General features: G+C 50.6%; 2 protein-coding genes across 3 annotated transcripts; one reads left to right on the top strand and one right to left on the bottom strand.

The window, feature by feature from the left end:
- Positions 1–873: 873 nt before the first annotated feature.
- Positions 874–13791, bottom strand: LPAR5 (lysophosphatidic acid receptor 5). 2 transcript variants are annotated; one of them, XM_076347754.1, is made up of 3 exons: positions 13685–13791; positions 12157–12254; positions 874–6099 (listed from the first exon to the last, which is right to left on the bottom strand). In XM_076347754.1, exon 3 carries the CDS (start codon positions 5768–5770, stop codon positions 4658–4660), a length of 1113 nt encoding a protein of 370 aa, XP_076203869.1. In that variant the 5' UTR covers positions 5771–6099; positions 12157–12254; positions 13685–13791; the 3' UTR covers positions 874–4657. The 2 variants fall into 2 exon arrangements, with proteins under 2 accessions (XP_076203869.1, XP_076203878.1); XM_076347763.1 differs by lacking the exon at positions 13685–13791 and having other exon boundaries at positions 12157–12413.
- Positions 13792–15210: 1419 nt separating this feature from the next.
- On the top strand, positions 15211–18383 carry LOC143164809 (protein Wnt-4-like). Its single transcript, XM_076347775.1, has 5 exons — positions 15211–15275; positions 15617–15855; positions 16757–16888; positions 17054–17196; positions 17916–18383. Exons 1-5 carry the CDS (start codon positions 15211–15213, stop codon positions 18381–18383), a joined length of 1047 nt encoding a protein of 348 aa, XP_076203890.1.
- The last annotated feature ends 851 nt before the right edge of the window (positions 18384–19234 follow it).

Here is a 19234-nt window from a genome sequence, read left to right as displayed (position 1 = left end):
GGTGAATGAATTCCTTGGTTTGCTTTGCTTGTGAGCGCAGCTTTTGCTTTACCTGTTAAACTGCCTTTATCTCAACCCACGAGTTTTCTCACTTTTACCCTTCCAGTTCCCTCCCCCATCCCAGTGGGGGGGAGTGAGTGAGCGGCTGTGTGGGGCTTAGTTGCCAGCTGGGGTTAAGCCACGACAAATCCTCATGTATGTATGCATTTTTGCAGATACCCTGTCTGATCCATATAAAATAAGCATTTTGTGCTCCTTTGCCATCTCTCTGACCTTTCACTTATGTAGTCTTACTTGATAAGAAGACATTTGTTTAATGTTCACATCTGTGAATGACACGAAGTGCAAGGGAGCAATGAATGGCATCTTTCACCCCTGACATACTTAGCAAGAATACTAATTCAAGAATTATCGTAGTAGGATGTAAAGGGTCAATTATACAGGTTGAAAAGTCTTTGCTGTCCCATTTAACTTTCCTTTCTTGAATACCATTGCTTCATGTAGTTTGTTCCTGTTTTAAACACATGCTTTAAAGTGGTTCTGTTTTGTAGCAATTGGTATTGTTGGACACGATCGTACCCTAGGACTTTCAGATTTGTTTGTTTGGCTTTTTTATACATACTCATTAAATAGAAGCTACAAAGCAAGATAGGGTGAGTGACTCATTTCACTGAGAGACAGTACATGCATGTTCCCTTCTTTATCACCACGTGATGGAATAAAAAACCCCAGTCTAACAAAGGCAAAAATGCAGAAGCAGAAGACCTAGCTTACACTGATTCTCTCTGGCAGACATGAAAAATAACCAAAATCCTCTCCAGAATCCGAAGCGATTAAATTTGACTAGAATCCTCAAAAACAACACAAAATCAGTGGAAGCTGAAAATTATTTAAAACCCAAAGGACAAAACCCAACAGCCCACACTGGGCACACCATTGCCTATATATAACAATTAAGGAAAGCCTTCAGAAACCCAAAGTCAGGAACTTTTCTGCTGCATGTAGCACGATCAGCAGCCCCCTTTATTGTTAAACTGGTTGATGAGATCCATGAAGAGATCAGCTTTTCAGTTATTTATAATTTTGTCAAAATATTTGAGCTAAAATTTCCTCTGCTGGAGGCGGAATATTTATAAAATGTTCCAGGTAAAAATAGTTCTGCTATTTTCAGGAATGAAACTGTAAGAAGATGATGTTTTCTCATGTTCTTTTTGAGGAGTTCTGTGTTGTGTTTTGGGGGGGATACTGTATATTTGGCAGAGGAGCAGCCTCTTCCAAAGGAGTGGCGTCTGCCACCTGACATTTCATTCATACTTGGCAAGCTTGCAGGCCTTTGAAAGACTGATGTTCGCCCCAACTTGAAGGAGTCAGGTGCCTCTGTGAGGATGCCAACTGCAGAAGCATGCCCTGGGGACACCTGTACAAGGATGGTGCACATGCCTCCCAGAGGTCTCCTCTGTTGCCAGGCACTAGTGTCCAGGGAGCACCACCCTTGGTACTTTTGCTGATGCTTCCCACATCCTGCATGCTGTTAGCAAAAGTGCAGCCAGCAGGTGGGAGGAAGTGATTACTGCTCTTTATTCAGCATCTGTGCAGCATTGGGTCCACAAGTACAGGAGAGACATCAACAAACTGTGGACAGTCCCACAGATGGTCACTGAGATGGTTGGAGCATATGGCCTGTGAGGAGAGGCTGAGGGAGCTGAGTCTGTTGATCCTGGGGAAGAAGAGGTCGAGGGGGACCTAACTGCTGTCTGCCACTACCTAAAGGGAGGGTATGGAGAAGATGGAGCTAGACTCTGCTCCCAGTGGCCCTGAGAAAGCACAGGAGGGAACAGCCATGAGACAAGAGAGACTCCTGCTGAGCATTAGGAAAAGCCTCTCTCCAGGGCATGTTTCAGCATTGGTGTGGATGCCCCAAGAAGCTGAGGAATCTCCATCCTTGGAGGTGCTCAGAAGACACCTGGACGAGGCCCTGAGTGACCTGAACTAGTTCAAGGTCCCAAGTGCATCCTCCTGCCCCTGGGGCTTTGGCTGTGTGAGCTTGGGGCCAGGTCAGAGACAGCACGGCTGAGGGCTGCCCCTTCCCTCTGGTGACTTTGGAGAGAGTTTCCAGAAAGCTCTGCTGGAGCCTCAGCCAAGGCTGACCCCCTGCCCCAGGAGCTGCTTTTAAGCTGGTGCTCTTGCCCTTGGCTCCTGCCTGAACAGTCTTGCCTGTGCCTGACCATGCACTGTGTTGATCTAGACCTGTTGATAAGCTTCCTGGCTTGACCCGAGACCGGTCTTGTCACAATGGACTTGTCTGGCAATCACTGGGCTGTGGCTCACCCTGGTTACTGCCTCCAGACCTGATCCTGATGCTGACTTGATGACTTAGTTTGACCTTGGACCTGCCTCGTCACCACAGGCTTGTCTGACGATCTGGATTCTCAGCTGAACCTGGCTATCATCACCGTACCTGCGTTGCTCGCCTTGCTTAGGTGCTGTGGGATGGGGCCCGTGCTGGGGAAGGCCCTTCCTCTGCCTGCCTTGTTACCATGCCTGGCTCTCAGCTGCCCTTCCTTTAGGGAGCAGCCAGCCCTCACTGCCCCCGACAACCTTCTGTGAGCAGGGAGTTGGGGTAGAGACCTCCGGAGGTCCCTTCCCACCCAAATCTTTCTGTGAATCTGTGATGGTGCTCTAGCCAAGTTAAAAGGAAAGAAAAAATCAGCTTCTCTGGGCAGGGAAGAAAACATAGCAGTGAAGGCATTGAGTTGATGCTCGGGTGCATGGCGTATTAGATCTGGGGAAGGGAGAAATGACCAGAGGAACAGGGACAAGAAAAGGGGTCTAGGAAAGAGGAAGGTGGAGGAAGATGTGGAAATGGACAGCAGTGCAGTTCCTGCAATATCACTCCACTACCTCGTAAATCCCCGAACAAAAGGGTAACATTGGACCCTAGCAGAAGGTATGCACACAGCTCTGCTTCCTCTCCAGCTGCACTACATCACAAATGATTCACAGTCACATGGCAGTCCTGAGTTTTCAAAATAGAAATGCCTACTGCCCCGCAAGCCCTCCTCCACCTCTCTCACTGCATCTCTCAGACACCATTAAAGGTCCTTCATCTGCAGGCATATTTCAAGGCTGGTCTGCTGGCGATGCACAGGCTGAGAAAGGGGACAGAGCTGGCCTACCTAGGGCATATGTCTCCCAAGGCAGCCTGTGACACAAGGATCTCTCTGTGGAGAGGCTCATCTTCTACAGGTCTTCTTGAAGACCTGCTTCTACAGTCACCTGTACTAAAAGAGAAGCTCTTCAAGGGAGACTGGAAAGAGGGATTTAAAACCCTGTGTCTCCTAAACTGTATTGTAACACAAAACCATGATGCACTGCAATACATTTATTCCCGCAGCAGTCATGAGGTAGGGACTTGAAATAAGATTCATTGCTAATTTGGAAGTCTAAGAACCAGGACTTTACTCTGAACAGCATTTCTTGTCACTTTCCCTTACCATTCCTTTAACATTTTCCAAAAAAATTAAAATATACCATAATGGACCCACTCTGGGATAGCCTGAGTCCTGCTGGAAGCCACAGAGAGGCTGCTTTGCAGTGCAAGTGGAAAGGCAGCCCTTGGTCACTAGCAGGAGCGAATAACTGGGGTTTCTGGTACTGTCTGTGTACAGCTGGGTCTCTCGCTTCTGGGGAGATTTATAGGGCTTTCGCATACAGTGCAGGCTGAAAAAGCATGTACAAACAGTGCAAGCAAATATATTTCGCTGCAGCCTCATTCTGTGACATCATTTCTTTTTAACAGTGAAAATCACTCAGACCTGAAATCAGTCACCCTATGGCCGAGCAACAAGAAAGTGCAAAGCACTAACATCAATGTGAGCTTCAGAAATGACGACAGTATTGGTATCCTCTTTTTTCTGGGGCCATTATGAATGCTGGGTGTATTTTTAAGTATGCTAGTGTTTGCCAAGCCATTTTGCTTTAGGTAAATGTATATCCATTGTTCTGCATGTGTGTGTGTACAGCTGCACAAGCGCATTTGACATACCTCCTAAAGATTGTTTTGCTAAGGTCTGTGACTTACTATACAGTTAGGAACCTATTTTCTGCAAGAGTACTAAACACCCGGCTAGTCTCCTTGACCCCAACAAGGGTTGCTAAATGCTTCAACTCTTTTGGAAAATTGAGACACTTATTTAGGTGTCCCAAGCTGGATTTAAGACTCAAATTGAAGCATCTAGTTAAAAAAACAACCCCAAAGTTCCCCTCAGTCTTAACCACTAAATTCACTCTGTCAGCAGTACCACATCTGTGCTCTGATTAACCCCAGAACTGCTTCACGTTACGGTGCAGCCAGGAGGTGCTCAGGTAGGATGGACTTGCTATAGGAATCTGTGCTGACCAGACCTAGACACACTACATTTGTTTCAAGTCCTTGTCCCCCACTATGTTTCCTGCACCAAAAGAGTCAGAGATGTCACCAAGACATCTCTGTTTATTCAAAACAACCTTTCATCCTTCAGCTTCGTATCATCACGTTCACCCACATACAGCCTGCTGTGCTCCCTCAAACAGTTTGCTAAGTTGCCCTGAGCTGTTTCCCACAGTCTTGCTGTAATTATTGAATGGGTGACTCTGCAATGGTATGACCTTTCTGTGGTTATATTTCTGAGTCCTCAATAGGGCCATTCAAAAATAATGCAGTAGGAAGTGATGGCAAAGATTCATTGGGACAGATAAAGTTCTCAGCTGGGAACTGTTTTACTTTTGAGATAGCATGGTCTCGGGTTGACTTATTCTCCACAACCTGATTCTTAAGCGTCCCTGTATCTGAGTCCCAGGCTTGTACCCGCCGCAGTTTCTTAAAGGTGTTACGGAAACCCTCAGTACTAAAGTAGTAGATCAGGGGGTCCAGCGTGCAGTTCAAGCTGGCCAACAGCATTGTCATAATTAACGCTTGGCGCACGGAGGTCTGTGTTTCTTCCTTAACCTTCATCACTTGGGCCTTTATCAGCCCATAAACTGCCAGCGTAGTGTTGTAAGGCACAAAGCAGATGATGAAGATGACCAGATTGACCAAGAGGAGACGGATGGTCTTCTGCTGTCGCAGGGTCTTCGTCTGGCTGTCCTGGCAGAGCTCCTGAAAGATCCGAACCGAGCAGTATGTCACAGAGCTGAGAGGCAGGAGAAACCCCAAGATTTCAGCCAGGACAACCAGGGGGAAGAGGTTTCTCTGCCACATGTTGTCACTAAAGTTTTCAAAGCACAGATAAATGGTCTGGTTCTGTATCTCACAGTGGTTTTGCTTGTGGACTATGGCAGTGGGGATGGAGCCCATGAAGATCACAACCCAGACGACCAGGCAAAGGAGCTTGGCCACCTTGGGGCGCCGCAGATGCCGCCAGCGAAGTGGGTGGACAATGGCAACATAGCGATCTAGGTTGATGCACGTGAGGAATAGGCAGCTACCATACATGTTGATCTGGAAGACAGACCCAGAGACCTGGCACAGGGTGTTACCAAAGGGCCAGTGGTGGTTGGAATAGTAGTAAAGTCGCAGCGGCAGAGGGAGTGTGAAGGTGAGGTCACTCACGGCCAGGTTGAACATGTAGATCATCACTACAGACTTCAGGCGCAGGTAGCGGATGAATATCCATAGGGCCACCACGTTCAGCATCAAACCTGTAATGAATATCAGGATGTAGCCAGGCAGGAGGAGGTGGTGGTTGAAGCTGTAATCCTTGCATGTCTGAGATGCATTGGGAGCTGACATGCCCAGCGGGGATCAGGGGAGGGTCTCGCTGAGATGGCTGAGCCTGCTGGTGAGCTAAGGAGGCACAAAGAAAAGCACTGAGAGAAGTCATTCCCCTCTAAGAAGCTATGGGCAGGTGATTCCCCTCATCTGCAGCTGGGAGGTAGATGGGCACATCTCTCTCTTGACTGGTGCTGCTTTGGATTGCTGGTCAGTGGTCATCTAGCAGGGATGGTAACGTAGTCAGCTAGAGTCAGGTTCTGCCTCTAGTTCAGTAATTCTTTCCAGTGGTTATGTGGATGCTGATGCGATGGAGGGTCATTGCCAGTTGTTGAATGTCAGCACAATTCCTGGTCAGAGTGGAAGACCAAGACAGAAGAGTTTTAAGTGAGAGGGGGAAATCTCTTGAAAGGTCAAAATCCCACCATGATGGCTTCTGATGCAAGAACTCACAAAGAAACCAAAAGACATAGAAAAGTGAGTAATTACATGGCAGAAGAAGCCAGAGCACAGAGAAGGTAATTGTCATACAGAATAATTTATCGCTCAGCCCCAGAAAATTCACGTTGCTTTGATCACTGTCGAGAGCACATGTATACAAGAAAGGGACAGCACAAGAGCACACAGGGAAAGTAGTCAAGGCAGCTCCAGAAAAAGAGAGAGAGAGAGAGAAAGAAAAAGAAGAGAGCAAGCATTTTGAGGGAAAAATGCTGACTGGAAGGAACTTAAAATAAAAACTGCATAGTATTGTTTTATATCAGAGAAACAGGACTTTGTACATCCATTGCAGATAAAAAGAATTATGCTACAGTTAGACTTGCCTCCACCCTAGCTCCTTTTCCTGGGTGAAACAACCCACACAAACCTGAGCCCCAGCTAGTTGGAGTTCCTTACGTTGCTTACATTCATACAGTTCCTTTGGTGTTCTCTCTTGCATGGGACCAGTGGTGCCTATTTGGATTGGATGTCCTCTGATCATTTTCCTGCTTACAACACCATAAAGCATGAAGCAGCCCACGTCCCACAAACACAGAGCAGCACACCCAGGTAAGGGAGCACCCAGTAAAGCAGGAGGAGCCATGGGATTCATGTGGACAAACATACCTGTAACTCCAAAGTGGTGTGAGACTGGTAACCACTCTAGATACTAATGGTAGCACTGCCCTGCCAAACATTGATCAATTGGAGTGAGTCCAGTGGAAGGCCACCGAAAAGGTCTGGGGGCTGGAGCACTTGCCCTGTGAGGAGATGCTGAGGGAACTGGGCTTGTTCAGCTGGAGAAGAGAAGGCTCCAGGGGATATAATAGCAGCCTCCCCATACCTGCAAGGTGGTTACTGGAAGAGGGCAGAGTTAGCTGTTCACAGTGAGGCATGGCAGGGGGACCAGAGGCAATGGGCAAAAAATTGAAGCAATAGATATTCAGACTGGATATAGGGAAAAATGTTTTCACTGTGAGGACAGTCAGGCATTGCAACAGGTTTCCCCAAGAGGTTGTGGAGTCTCCATCCTTGGAGATTTTCAAGACCAGACTCTATAAAGTCCAGAGTAAACTTATCTGATCTGATAGCTGACCCGCTTTGAGTAGGAGGTTGGGCTAGAGACTGCCTTAATTATTCTATGATCCTAAAACTAGACATCTGCTCTCAAAACTGTCACAGCGGAGTAGGGGTTGGTAAGTATGACAGAATTCCCCATAGCTGTTTGCAGTGGTTAGATAAGGACTCCCTCACAGAGCCCACATAGAGTGTGATTCACCTCAAAAGGAAAGTATAATTTTCTGTCTAGAGGAAATTTTTACATAAGGTCGATATTACTTTAAGAGGAAGCTACTCAGCAACTTGACAGGTGTGAAAAGCATGTCAGACCTTCTGGATGGCGTTGTGGGGCAATGCACAGATCTAGAGGGAGGATCTATTAAAGACAGAAGATGCGTGTGCTGACCTCATAGGTAGGAAAAGATTCATTCTGGCAACAACATGTTAAACAATGAAAGTGGAAGTCTAAGACGAGAGAGTAGACCGCTATCAGTTTGCCCATCCTTTTGTGTTGTTGGGCAGGTCCACCACCAAGACAGTTTTCTTAGAGGAACTTCTACTGGTTTGTCAAGCTACATCTGAGTGGCTTTCTCCCTTCTTTGACAATGATGGATGAAAACTTTGTGTGAAGATTTGCATAATTTTAAAGTATAAGATAATCCATCAAGACAAGGCAAACGTGCAAGAATGTTGTTGGTTTCAAGTGAAATGATTAGATGCCTCAAAAAATCTCAAGGAGGATATGCCAGCTTTTGCTACAGCCAAAACCTTGCAATGACTGCAGACTGAACAGACTGGTGAGACCTTTGTCTTGACCAAGACAAAGTGAGTGAGACTGAGACTTTGTGAGAGACCATGACCTTCTCTAATGTGTACCCAGACCAGTCAGGTGTCAGGTGAAAGTGACTTGTCTCCACAGACAAGCTATTTTTATCAAGAGGTATTCAATAAACACCTCTAGAGAATACAATATGTAAGCACGGTCCATACTTTGTGAGATCGGTGGTCTATCTACAACTAGTATTGCGTCTCAAATCATGGATGGTGAAGGTATAATGTAAGAACAGTGCAATTATGTAGTTATGCTCCCACAAGTTCTCTTCCTGCTTCCAGCATATTGTAGCCCAGGGATTTCCTGAGCCAGAGGTGACCTATTTGTATTCAGTAGTCCTCAGGGAATTTTTCTTTCATGTTTTTTTTCCAGTTGTTTTTTGAGTCCATGTAAAATTTACCATCTACAACATCCAGTGCCAGCAGTGCCAAGGAGTTCCACAGCTTAATTGCACCTCAGGTGAAGAACCACTTCCTTGTACTCATTTTTGAATCACCACCTGCTAGATTCAGTTCCTAGTTTTAGTACTGGAAGAGGTGGTGGAAAAAACCATCCCTATTCACCTTCACCTTATCACTGATGATTTTATAAATGCCTACGATGTTCCCTCTCAGTAACTTTTTTTTTTTTTGAGGCTAAAGGGTCATTGTCTTCATACTTCTTCCTGGCAGAGGAGCTGTTCTGTCCTTGTTGCCCTTCTTAGAACCTTTCCACTTCTGCTCCAGCCTTTGTGAGCCCTGTGGTGGGGTGCTCAAAATGTACACAATGTTGATGATGTGGATACACTGAGCTGAGTAGGCATAGATTTCATTTGCAAGGGGTAATGGCCAGTTCAGATTGTTTTTTCTCATCAGTTAGCTAGATGAAATTTCAGCTGTTATTTTAAGGCCAGTCACTCGCACTTCTCTTAATCTCTGCAGTTCTTTGCAGCCAACTCTCATCTTTTCTAACTTGAATAATTTTATGTCTCCAACAGATTTGTTATTTCATTATTCATCCCTCATGAATAAGTCAAACAGCCCAAGTCCCAGCACTGGTGTCTTAGAGCTCCACTGAGAAAACTGACCATCTCTCCTCATTCTCTGTCCTATCTTTCAGGCACTTTTTATCCAGGTAGGAACCTTTTCTCTAAATTTCTTTAAGCACCATTGGTGAGAGCCCTTTTGAAAGCCTTTTGGAAATCCACATGGGCCACTGTTCACATGCTTGTTGACTCCTTCAAAGAAGGGCTGTGAGGCACAGCATCCCTTTATAAAAGCCATGATGACTCTTCCCCAGTAATTAGATGTGACTGCATGCCAATTGATTTTTTCCTTTATTATAGCTTCTACTAATTTGTTCAGCACAGACATCAAGCTCCCTGGTCTGAAATCCCCCAAGAGCCTTTTCTCAAATTGTGTCTGCTAGTGAGCCTTTAAAAGCAATTTTAAGCAAATGTTTCTACACCAGAGTTAGTCAGGTCTTTCACCCTTCGGTTGTTTTCGGACCTCTGGGGTAGGAGCCATGTGGTTTCAGACACTGCTTAGTTCATATTGCTGCTCCATAACCATTCCTACCACTGGTTTGATCAGAGGCAGTCCTTTGATGAATTTTGCCATAAAGAGGGTTCCTGCCGTGGAAATCTCCCAGGCTTTCCTGCCATGAACACCAGTGCAAGAAATCTGTTTAGTTTTTTGCCCACCATCACCTTTTATTTTTTTCTGAGTGGTCTTTCCTTACATACTAGCCCTTCAGCCTTCGAGACACCAAACTGCAGACTTCTAAACTGGCAGCAAAGATCACTGAGAGTGGAAAATAGATTGGGGGTTTTTGAGGGGATTTTTTTTTTTTGGTGGGTGGATGGAAACACAGAAGCAAGAATTCACTGATGGTGATGTTATTGAAGCTAAGCTAATTGATAGTCTCAAATTTGATGTAACAGATACTGTAATCAAGAACTCAGAGACCTGAAATGAGATGCGTACATGCATGGTCTTTGGCAAGATGAAGCTGTGGGAACGGAGCGTTTCTCCACAGAGCTCTGGAGGTACTGTTTTGACTGTCCCTCACTGAAAAGGAAAGCTACGGGTAAAGCAGGCTGGTAGCAGGGAGACAGAAGAGCTGAAACTGGTTGGCTTATCCTCGTTGGTTAATGTCTGAGGGCCACAGGCCATGTTCTTTGTGGGTGCCTCTAAAAGAACCTCAAGTACTCATTGCTCTACATGAAAGCTGCTGAGAGGTCTCAAGTCATCAGCTGTGTAAAAAGGCAATGGTACCACAGCTGAATCATCCTCCTCCTCATGATGAGATGCTGTCTTGAAATCCTGAAGGAGCTTTCTGTTTGGTGACTGACCTTATGTGGCCCAGGAAGCGGAGGAAGCATCTTTTTACCTCTCAGTGAAGATCAATATGAGCCCCTGAAGGCCATCTGCCCAGACCATGGCCTTTTCCCCAGCAGGGACAGAAAAGAGCAATTCAAACTACAGATGCTACCTAGGCAGATACTTCTTTCTGTTTTCAGGTGGAAAATGAATTTGTTGCTAGTATTCTTGCTCTAGGAGGGGGGACAGGGGGAATGACATAGACATGACACGTGCATATGTGCGTGTGTACACACACACACACACACACACACGCACTATGAGCAACTGCTGCAGGGGAGGAGGAGCTGCAGAAACTAGAAGGAAGGGAAAACACCGGTGACAGAGGAAGAGGTGTTGGTATAGGTGTGAGATGGGGGCAATGTTGACTGCTGTTGCTGTGTGAGGTGAGAGGAGAATGTGATGCTGGAGGATGGGCAGACAACCCCCAAAAAACAGTTGAAAAGAATGCACTGTCCTCCCCTCCCACACCCCCCCTTCTGTGATCACCCGACTCAGATGACAGTCCCATGCCTCCCCCAAGCACTTGGGAGCTGCCCGGTGCCCTGGCTGGCGTGGGGTTCTGGACTGAGACAAGCCAGAGGTTGGGCCCAGGGTGGGCACCTCTCGCCAGAGGCAGCAAAATAGCTGCTAGGCAAGGAGTCCCCACAGGACATGCAAAACCCATGGGGATCTTGAGTTTTTTCTTTTGGGGGGTGGGAAACCCTAGCTGTACTTGCATACAGGGGCTGGAACAGGCAGGCATGCCCTGAGATGAGATGTAATGCCTGGCATCTTGCTGCCTGGTCCTGGGCATCTTCTCTCCTGGCACTATCTCACCAATAGCCACTGCCTTCCTAGCACTGCAAAAATTATGAAGGAGCACAGCGTGGTGGGACGCAGGGTTATGCATGGGGCTGAGAAATGAGATGGAAAAAGACAGCTAGAAAAATCTTGCTGAGCATGCTGCAGGGTCAGTGTTTCTGAGAATGACCTGTTATTTAAATCCTGGAGTGCTTTGGGGCTGCCCCAGAGATGCAGACAGAGAATGTGGCATTGGGGTGCAGAGCAGTGCAGCTGAAAACGCAAATTGCACAATCTTGCTTAGTAAATCTGAAACCAAGAGGAAGTAACAGAGTACACCCAACCTCAAAAAACCTACCCAACTTTGCTTTAGAAATTGAAGGTATATTTTTTCATAAATGTGGATGCTTTTTACCTGCTGTAGGTGATATTTAAGCCCCACTTTTCACCTTTTTTCTAACCAAGAAATTACATTATTGTGATGATTAGAACCGTGAAGACATTCAAGACTTAGCATGGCTTCTTTTTAATGAGATACGTGACATCAAAGCTGAGACCTCCATATTTAACTCATGAGGTCTGATCACACTGCTACTGCTCACTCCCTAGAGGTGTCACCCCCCTTCATCTCCTGAGGGCCCCATGTGGGCACCTTGGCAAGTAAACTCTGCAGGCTGCCTGTGCTTTTAGTATCACAGGATCTCAAAGACAGCCTCCGTTTGAATAAATACTGAGATTTGCCTTGCACCGCTAGGTTCACCAGGCAACTGAAGAGGCGTAGAGGGTTCCCCAGTGCTCTGTGGTCAGGTCCGGCAGCACATGTGCAGCAGCTGGCGGGGACTAGTACCCAGTGTGCCCAGACCACCCAGCTCTCCAGATGTTTCCATCTCGCTTACCTCTTTGCTGGTGAAGAGCCAAGGGTGCACGCAGGCTTGCCGGCTAGCGATCACTGTCACTGCAGAGGTCTCGATCCAGGCACCAAAACGGCAAGCAGCTTGAATCAAAACAGAACCAGGGGGGCTCTTTGGCTACTTGCTCATCCAAATCACAGCTGTCCCCTACCGCGCCATGGCTGGTTCTACATTTGTCATGCTGCAGTTCACCTCTCCTTTCTCACTTCCTGATGCACTTCTGGCTGGCCAGAAAGCATGAACTTCGCTATCCAAAGCTGATAAGCTAAAACACATCCTATGAAAGCAAACGTAATCGTGAAAGAAGCAACACGCAGGCGTCCTTGCAACTGAGGAGACCTGCCCTGGGTCATAGTGCCAAATACTTGCTTGTCTTTGCTCCCATGCTAACTCAGCCACCCCCAGGACTGACAGGGGAAAATTAAAACATCCCCCTCCCCAAAATATTGCCAAACAGGAGGTGGAAGTGAAATACGGGAAGTGAGAGCAAAGTTGATTTAATCACTAGTCAGTGCAAAGGCGCAGAGTCCTGTCAATCCCATGGGCTTGGGCGCTTTGGGGACCAGATCCTGTGCGGTGGCCCAGCTGTGCACCACTGGCATGTGTCAGGGACCCAAAAAGAACTGAGCTCTGAAGAGGTGTCAGTGCCTGTGGCAGGCAAAGGCATGTTTGCCACAAACGTCAGTCCCTGTCGTTCAAGGCTACAGGAGGCACAGCACTAAGAAAGTGCAAGGGTTGATTTAGCAGGACATCTGTGACCTAGAACCACCAAGTGTAGCTGAGAAGGGATCTGCCCTTCTGCAGAGCCCATGTGGCACTCTGTTGCTTCAAGTCCTGTTTCTGCTTTGCCAGTCCCAGCACACCTGGAAGAAGACACGGGTCATGGGGACACTTCTAGTCCTACTGTCGTCCTTCCCCAGGAGCAGCTGCCCCGAGAAGAAGCTGCTGTTCCTGTGGGCTCCCTCTTTCTCTGCACCCCCTGCCCGGCTCCTCTGCCTGCTGGCTGTTGCTGCTGGTGTTTGACTTTCTCACTCCCTGCCTCCCTTGTTCTGCCGTCACTGCCTCCTCATTCAGGGAGTGACACGCCAAGGGATATATGTTCCTGCTGCTCATAAATCCTTGGAGGATACAATAGCACCCGAACCACTGATCTCACCCTGCTCCTTTTTAGTGCCTCTCTTTTTTAACCTTTCTCACTTCCTAGTTGCTGGGATCTTTGTTATCACAGCTTTTTGTGTCTCTTCAGTTCCTGTCAAGGCTCTGGTACCGATAAAGGCTTGCAGATATACCAGAGTGGGGTTTCCTTCTCCCTTTGCAAAAGGAGTCTCTGACACCCTCTGTGGGAACTTTCCCCTCCCCTGCAGCCCTCGCCCCCCGCACACATGTGCACACACCGGACTGAGCCTGGCAGTCCTGGCTTTACCATGTGTGTCAGAAGAGGGGGACACAGTGGCACTTAACCTAGCCCGTGAGCCCACCCTGCCCCATCCCTCACCCAGCCAGGTTCACTCACCTCACTGGGTCTCGGTGCATCAGCCCACAAACTCCGTCGCCCCCTGCCCGGGTGGGCTCACACCTTTGCCCCTTGCTGTCTCTTGGAGGCTCAGCTCATGGGGAAGAGCAGTGCAACCCCCGGCATTTCTCCACCGCTGTCTGAGTCGACAGCAGGTAAGACCAGATTACTGGGGTGTGTGTCGGAGGCTACACCCTGATGCTGCAGATCTCAACATGCCTGCCGCCCCAGAGTGCTGACTCCAGAAAGCAGGAGCAAGGACCTAGCAGAACGAGGGATGCAGGGAGCTGGGAAGGCAAGGAGAGAGGTGGAAAGTGTGCTACAACAGAGGGGCTGCTCAAGTTTGAAAGGATGATAAACCCCAGTGCTCTTCAGACCTCTTTGTGCAGGGAAATGTGGAAAAGCACAGCAAAGGTGTTAACCCACATGTGGGGCCATGGCGGAAGAACCATAGCAGGGCCAGAGCAGCCATGTTTCACTTGCTGAATGATTCAGACAGGAAAAGCAGAAACCTCCGGGCTGCGTGAGGAGTTTCATCTTTCAGGGCGGTCAGGACAGTTAGCACTTCCCAGGCCTGCTGGAGGAATGGCAGGCTTTTCTCCCAGGACATTTCAGCTCCCCGGTCACACAACTCACATTTTCCTGGACTCCCAGGGGATCTTAGGAAAGGGCTACCCACTGAGAAGAGGGGCAGCCACTCCATTATGCCTGCTTAGGAGAAGGGCAAGGACTGTCCCTCTTGTCATGGGGAAGAAAATGAGGGGGGTGAAGGGAGAGCTGCCAGGGAAAGAGTTAAGAGACCCAGGGAGCAGCCGGGCTGTGTCTGTTTGCCGTAGCTATGTGGGTTGCAGGGTAGAAAAGAAGAATCTCCAGCCTGGAGGAGGCAGATGAGGGAGGGTCCTCAAGGGCAGCAGCTGGGGATGAGGGAGGCAGCAGGTCTTCCCCTCTCTGCTCGCATGAGCTGTCACTGCAAGGAAACTCGCCGGCTCCCCAAAGGGCTTGGTGACAAAGCGATGACGAGCTGGTGGGTCTAGAGACAGCTGCTTGGTGCTGCCAGGTTTTTCTTGTGTGGAAGGCTCTGGGTCTTGGGCTGCTTCCTGCTGATGAAGTGACTTGACTGCAGAGGAAGACAACCAGATCGTCTACTGACGGGACGGCAGAAACTGGGGGTCTGGCACTGATGCTCTCCCCAGCCGTGTGAGCTCCCTCCGACAGATGCCTACCCCAGAGCCCTAGTTCAGAGCTCTCCCACGATGCTGCCCGAGCTGTAGGTAGGGAACAGCACCAGCGTGGACGCCCTCGCAGGGCCAACCTGCCAGGTTTCTGTGGGCCACCAGGTCTCCGATGCTGGCAGGCACACCAGGGCAGCCCATGGTCATTGCCCAGGGCAGGGGCTACCTGTGCTTTGCAGTGCTGGCCGGAGCTGCTGTGTGAGTGACTGTCAGGCAGAGGCAGTGGGAGGTCACAGGAGGGGATTCGGGCAGCTGCTGCACCGTGGATGAAGGTGGAGTTTTGCCGGGGACAGGATGGAGATGGCGTGGCTGTACGTGGTGCTGATCCCCGTGCAGCATGTCCTTGCTGTGACCTGGCTGTAAGTATGCTTTGCACTTGTACTGTCTGGATTGGAAAGTCACCTGGGGAGGTGCTGTTTCCCAAGAAACAGGCAGATCTGTGAGAAAAGGGTGGAAGAAGGAACCTGGGCAACCCAAAGGCAGCACATTAGGCGGGGCATCTCTGGGAGCATGAAGGGAGAGGGACAGTGAAGCTGAAGAGGCGCAGACCAGGAATGTTCAATTCAACACAGACAAGAGGCGGCACATCCCCTTCCCTGCCCCATTTCTGCTCTAAAATAAGGCTATAGAGGGCTAGTCCCTCACAGACATGGCCCTGACTCTAGCCCATCTGTGACTGAATCTCTCCCCTGCCCCACAGGAACCTGGCCAAGCAGCCTTCTCTGCAGGCAGTCCTCCGGAACCCCGGTGGCTGCGAGGGTCTGATGGGGCTGGTAGAAGAGCAGGTCCGCATTTGCCGGCGGCAGGTGGAAGCCATGGATGCGGTGAAGCGAGGCGCGGAGCTGGCTGTCGAGGAATGCCAGCACCAGTTTCACTCTCGCCGGTGGAACTGCTCCACCCTGCAGGGGCTGCAGGTCTTTGGCAAGGTCGCCATCCAAGGTCAGTGAGGGGGAGGTGGCACAGGCAGAGCTGGCATGGGGTCCCTTCAGTATGCCCACGGGGTTTCCTTGACACATCAGCCTTCGCTGAGCTAGTGTACAAGTGTCACACTGGGCCCAGCCCCAGAGTGGCCAGTGCCTTCCTCTGCATGCTAACATAGATGTCAACAGAGAGCAAACTGAACCAAATGCACATGCTGTTTCAAATATTAATATTCTGGCTAAACTTTTTCCTCATTCAGCCAGGCTTGGCTTTTCGGTCCCATCTGGACCATTCTGGGTACCAGCTCCGCAGACTGGTAGATCTTCTCCCCCATGCTGCCACCAGCCCAGCCCTTTGGAGTAGCAGCTCAAATCAAACCTTTTTCTCTGAAGCTGCGGTCCCTTTTTGTTGCAGGCCAGGGAAAAAGGATCTGCCTATGCCCCCAAAACAGCACGGAACAGATTTTGCATGTGTTGGCATGGGAGGAGCCATACAGGGAGCTATGAGCAGGGTCTCTGGCTCCTAGAGACAAGGTGGCAGGGTCTTCCCTGACAAACCCCTCTACGTGGGAGGCTCAGCCCCTGGTGTCCCCCACCACGGCTCCCCTTTCACTTCGCTTGGGAGCTGCTGAGTTCTCTCTCTCAGTGGGACACCCAGCGCAGGAACTGAGGGTGCCATGTTGAGGCACCACTTCTGGCTCAGTCCCTCAGCCAGAAGGACTCCACAGAGCCATCTCCCTTACTGGCTCCAGGCCTCAGGAACAGCAGCACTGGCTGAACATCCTGACAGTGATTTCTCCCGAGCAGTCTCCACCTGAATGCATCCCTCCTGCATGCAGTCATAGCCTCTTTCCCCACCCCCATGTCCCATCAGTGCCTTCCCCCTCCGCAGACTGGTGCCATTTCTCGCCCCACTGCAGGCACGCGAGAATCTGCTTTCATCCATGCTATCTCTGCTGCCGGCGTTGCCTTTGCTGTGACTCGTGCCTGCAGCCGTGGGGAGCTGGAGAAGTGTGGCTGCGACCGCAAGATCCGAGGAGTCAGCCCCGAAGGTGAAGGAAGAGGCCAGTGGCAGGGAGGGGGTGGCAGAGGAGAAGATCCATGGGGGAGACCCTCACCAGGGGAGGAGGCACCTGCCTTGTCCATGGCCCTCAGCCCTTTGGGACCTCCTCCCAGGGCTTATCCTTCTTCATCTCATGTCTGCTTTCCCGCTGCAGGTTTCCAATGGTCAGGCTGCTCTGATAACCTGTCTTACGGGATTGCCTTTTCTCAAGCCTTCGTAGACAACCCTGAGAGGAGCCGTGGCATCTCCTCCAGCCGAGCGCTCATGAACCTGCACAACAATGAGGCTGGGAGGAAGGTAAGGGCAGGAACAGGGGCTGCGAAGCAAGCCCAGCTTCAGGGGCTTCTCCCTGGCTGGGCGGAGCTCGGTCCAGCCCTCTTACCCCAGGAGCAATTCGGGGCAGCCATGAGCTCCCAGAGGGGGTCTGCGTCCTGCTGCCTTTCCTCAGCCCAGCACTGCGCCACTCACACTGAGCTAGCTCCTTGCCTGCACAGAGTGGGGTCCCAGCCTTCCCTACCTGCCCCTACAGAGTCTCTTTTTCCTCAGTGAGCCCAGCTGTGATTTACCTTCCTTGGCCTTTTCAGCAAAGGAAATGAGTTTCCCCACTCTGCTCTGAAGGCCTTCCCTGCCCCTCCAGTCCCTCCTGAGCAAAGACACCATCCTCTGTAGAGGCCACTCTCAGATCTGGTCCCTTGAGCATCCTCTGGCTCTGGGCAGATCTGTTCCCCTCCCCACGGTCCATGGGGTCAGAGCAGGTCCCTGTCTCTACCCCTGCCTCAGGGATTTCTCTTACAGACCCAAGCCAGCCTGTTTCCCACAGAGTGGATCCCCTTATGTTTCATATTGGCTTGGCTTAAAAAGACTTTTTTGCTCCCTTCCCTTCCCTTCGGCTGATCCTGCCCTCCAGCCCCATGGGAGGTGTGGGGGGGAACAGTGGCTGCTGGGGGGCTCACAGGCATGGGAGGTGTAGGGCAGGGTGTCCCAGGACTGGCTGGCAGCTGCCTCCTGCTCCCCAGGCTCTCCTGGCCCACATGAAGGTGGAGTGCAAGTGCCATGGTGTGTCGGGCTCCTGCGAGGTGCGCACGTGCTGGAAGGTCATGCCCCCCTTCCGCAAGGTGGGCAACATCCTCAAGGAAAAGTTTGAGGGGGCAACAGAGGTTCACCCCAAGCGGGTTGGTTCCCGCAAGCTCCTGGTGCCCAAGAGCTCTCGCTTCAAGCCCTACACGGCTCACGACCTGGTCTACCTGTTGGCCAGCCCAGACTTCTGCGACCGGGACCCCCAGCGCGGGGTCTTTGGCACCTCTGGCCGCCAGTGCAACCGGACATCCCCGGCCATGGATGGCTGTGAGCTCTTGTGCTGCGGCAGGGGCTTCCACACGTCCCAGGCAGAGGTGGTGGAGCGGTGCAGCTGCAAGTTTCGCTGGTGCTGCTCCGTCAAGTGCAAGCAGTGCCGGCACCTGGTGGAGGTGCACAGCTGCCGCTGAGGGGGAGCGCACTGGGGCAGAGGGAGGCTGCCAGGGAACTGCAAGGCAGCCGGGGAGAGGACAGCCCGGGGAGAGACACAGGGATGCAGTGGAAGGTGTGGGGGAGACACACAGCCTGAAAGGGAACGGAGGAGACGTGGGGTTTTGCTGCCCTGCCAGAGGGCAGCCCCTGGCACCGGGGGTGCCATCAGCTCCTGTGTGCTCCTCACCCAGCACCCTCTCACCAGCTTCATTGGGCTTTCTGTGGTTTGAATTATTTTTCCGGATGGAGGGTTGGAGGACACAGGCCCAATAAACCCTTAAACTTTAGAAATAAACCAGCTGCAACGGAAAGCAAAGTGCATACGTCAGCTCCTTCCTCACGTGCTGCATTTGGGACCTGGAGGGTACCTGGCTCTGCTCCCTCCTGTGGGCTGGGAGGGGAAAGGCCACGCTGGAGTCTTCATGCTCAGTGGTCACACGGGCTGCAATGAGTGAGAAACACTGGGGAGCGGAGCAGTGGGGAGCAGGGACCCACCTAGGACGTGAGAGGGGTCACTGAGGGGTGTAATAGAGCGGCGGCAGCAGAGAGAAGGGGTTAGATTAGGTTTGTGGGGCGAATGGGCTCTTTATACAATAAGACTCTTCCTTGAGAGAACTACTGACTGGTATAGGCCTGCAGGGGGAGGGAGGCAAGAGGTGGCTGGGGACTTCAGACAAGGACACTTGGGCCAGTGGCTCTAAATCCAGGTTCCCAGGGCTGATGCCTTCTCCAATGCTCAGCTGGAGAAAATGTTTTCAGGAGGAGTTCTAGGAGGTGCCACAGTGAAACGCTGTTGAGTGAGGCTCCCCTCCTGGTGTGCCACTGCCGA

The sequence above is a fragment of the Aptenodytes patagonicus genome, chromosome 1, assembly GCF_965638725.1.
Source record: "Aptenodytes patagonicus chromosome 1, bAptPat1.pri.cur, whole genome shotgun sequence".
NCBI lineage: Eukaryota > Metazoa > Chordata > Aves > Sphenisciformes > Spheniscidae > Aptenodytes > Aptenodytes patagonicus.
This window is presented reverse-complemented; position numbering and strand designations above follow the sequence as displayed.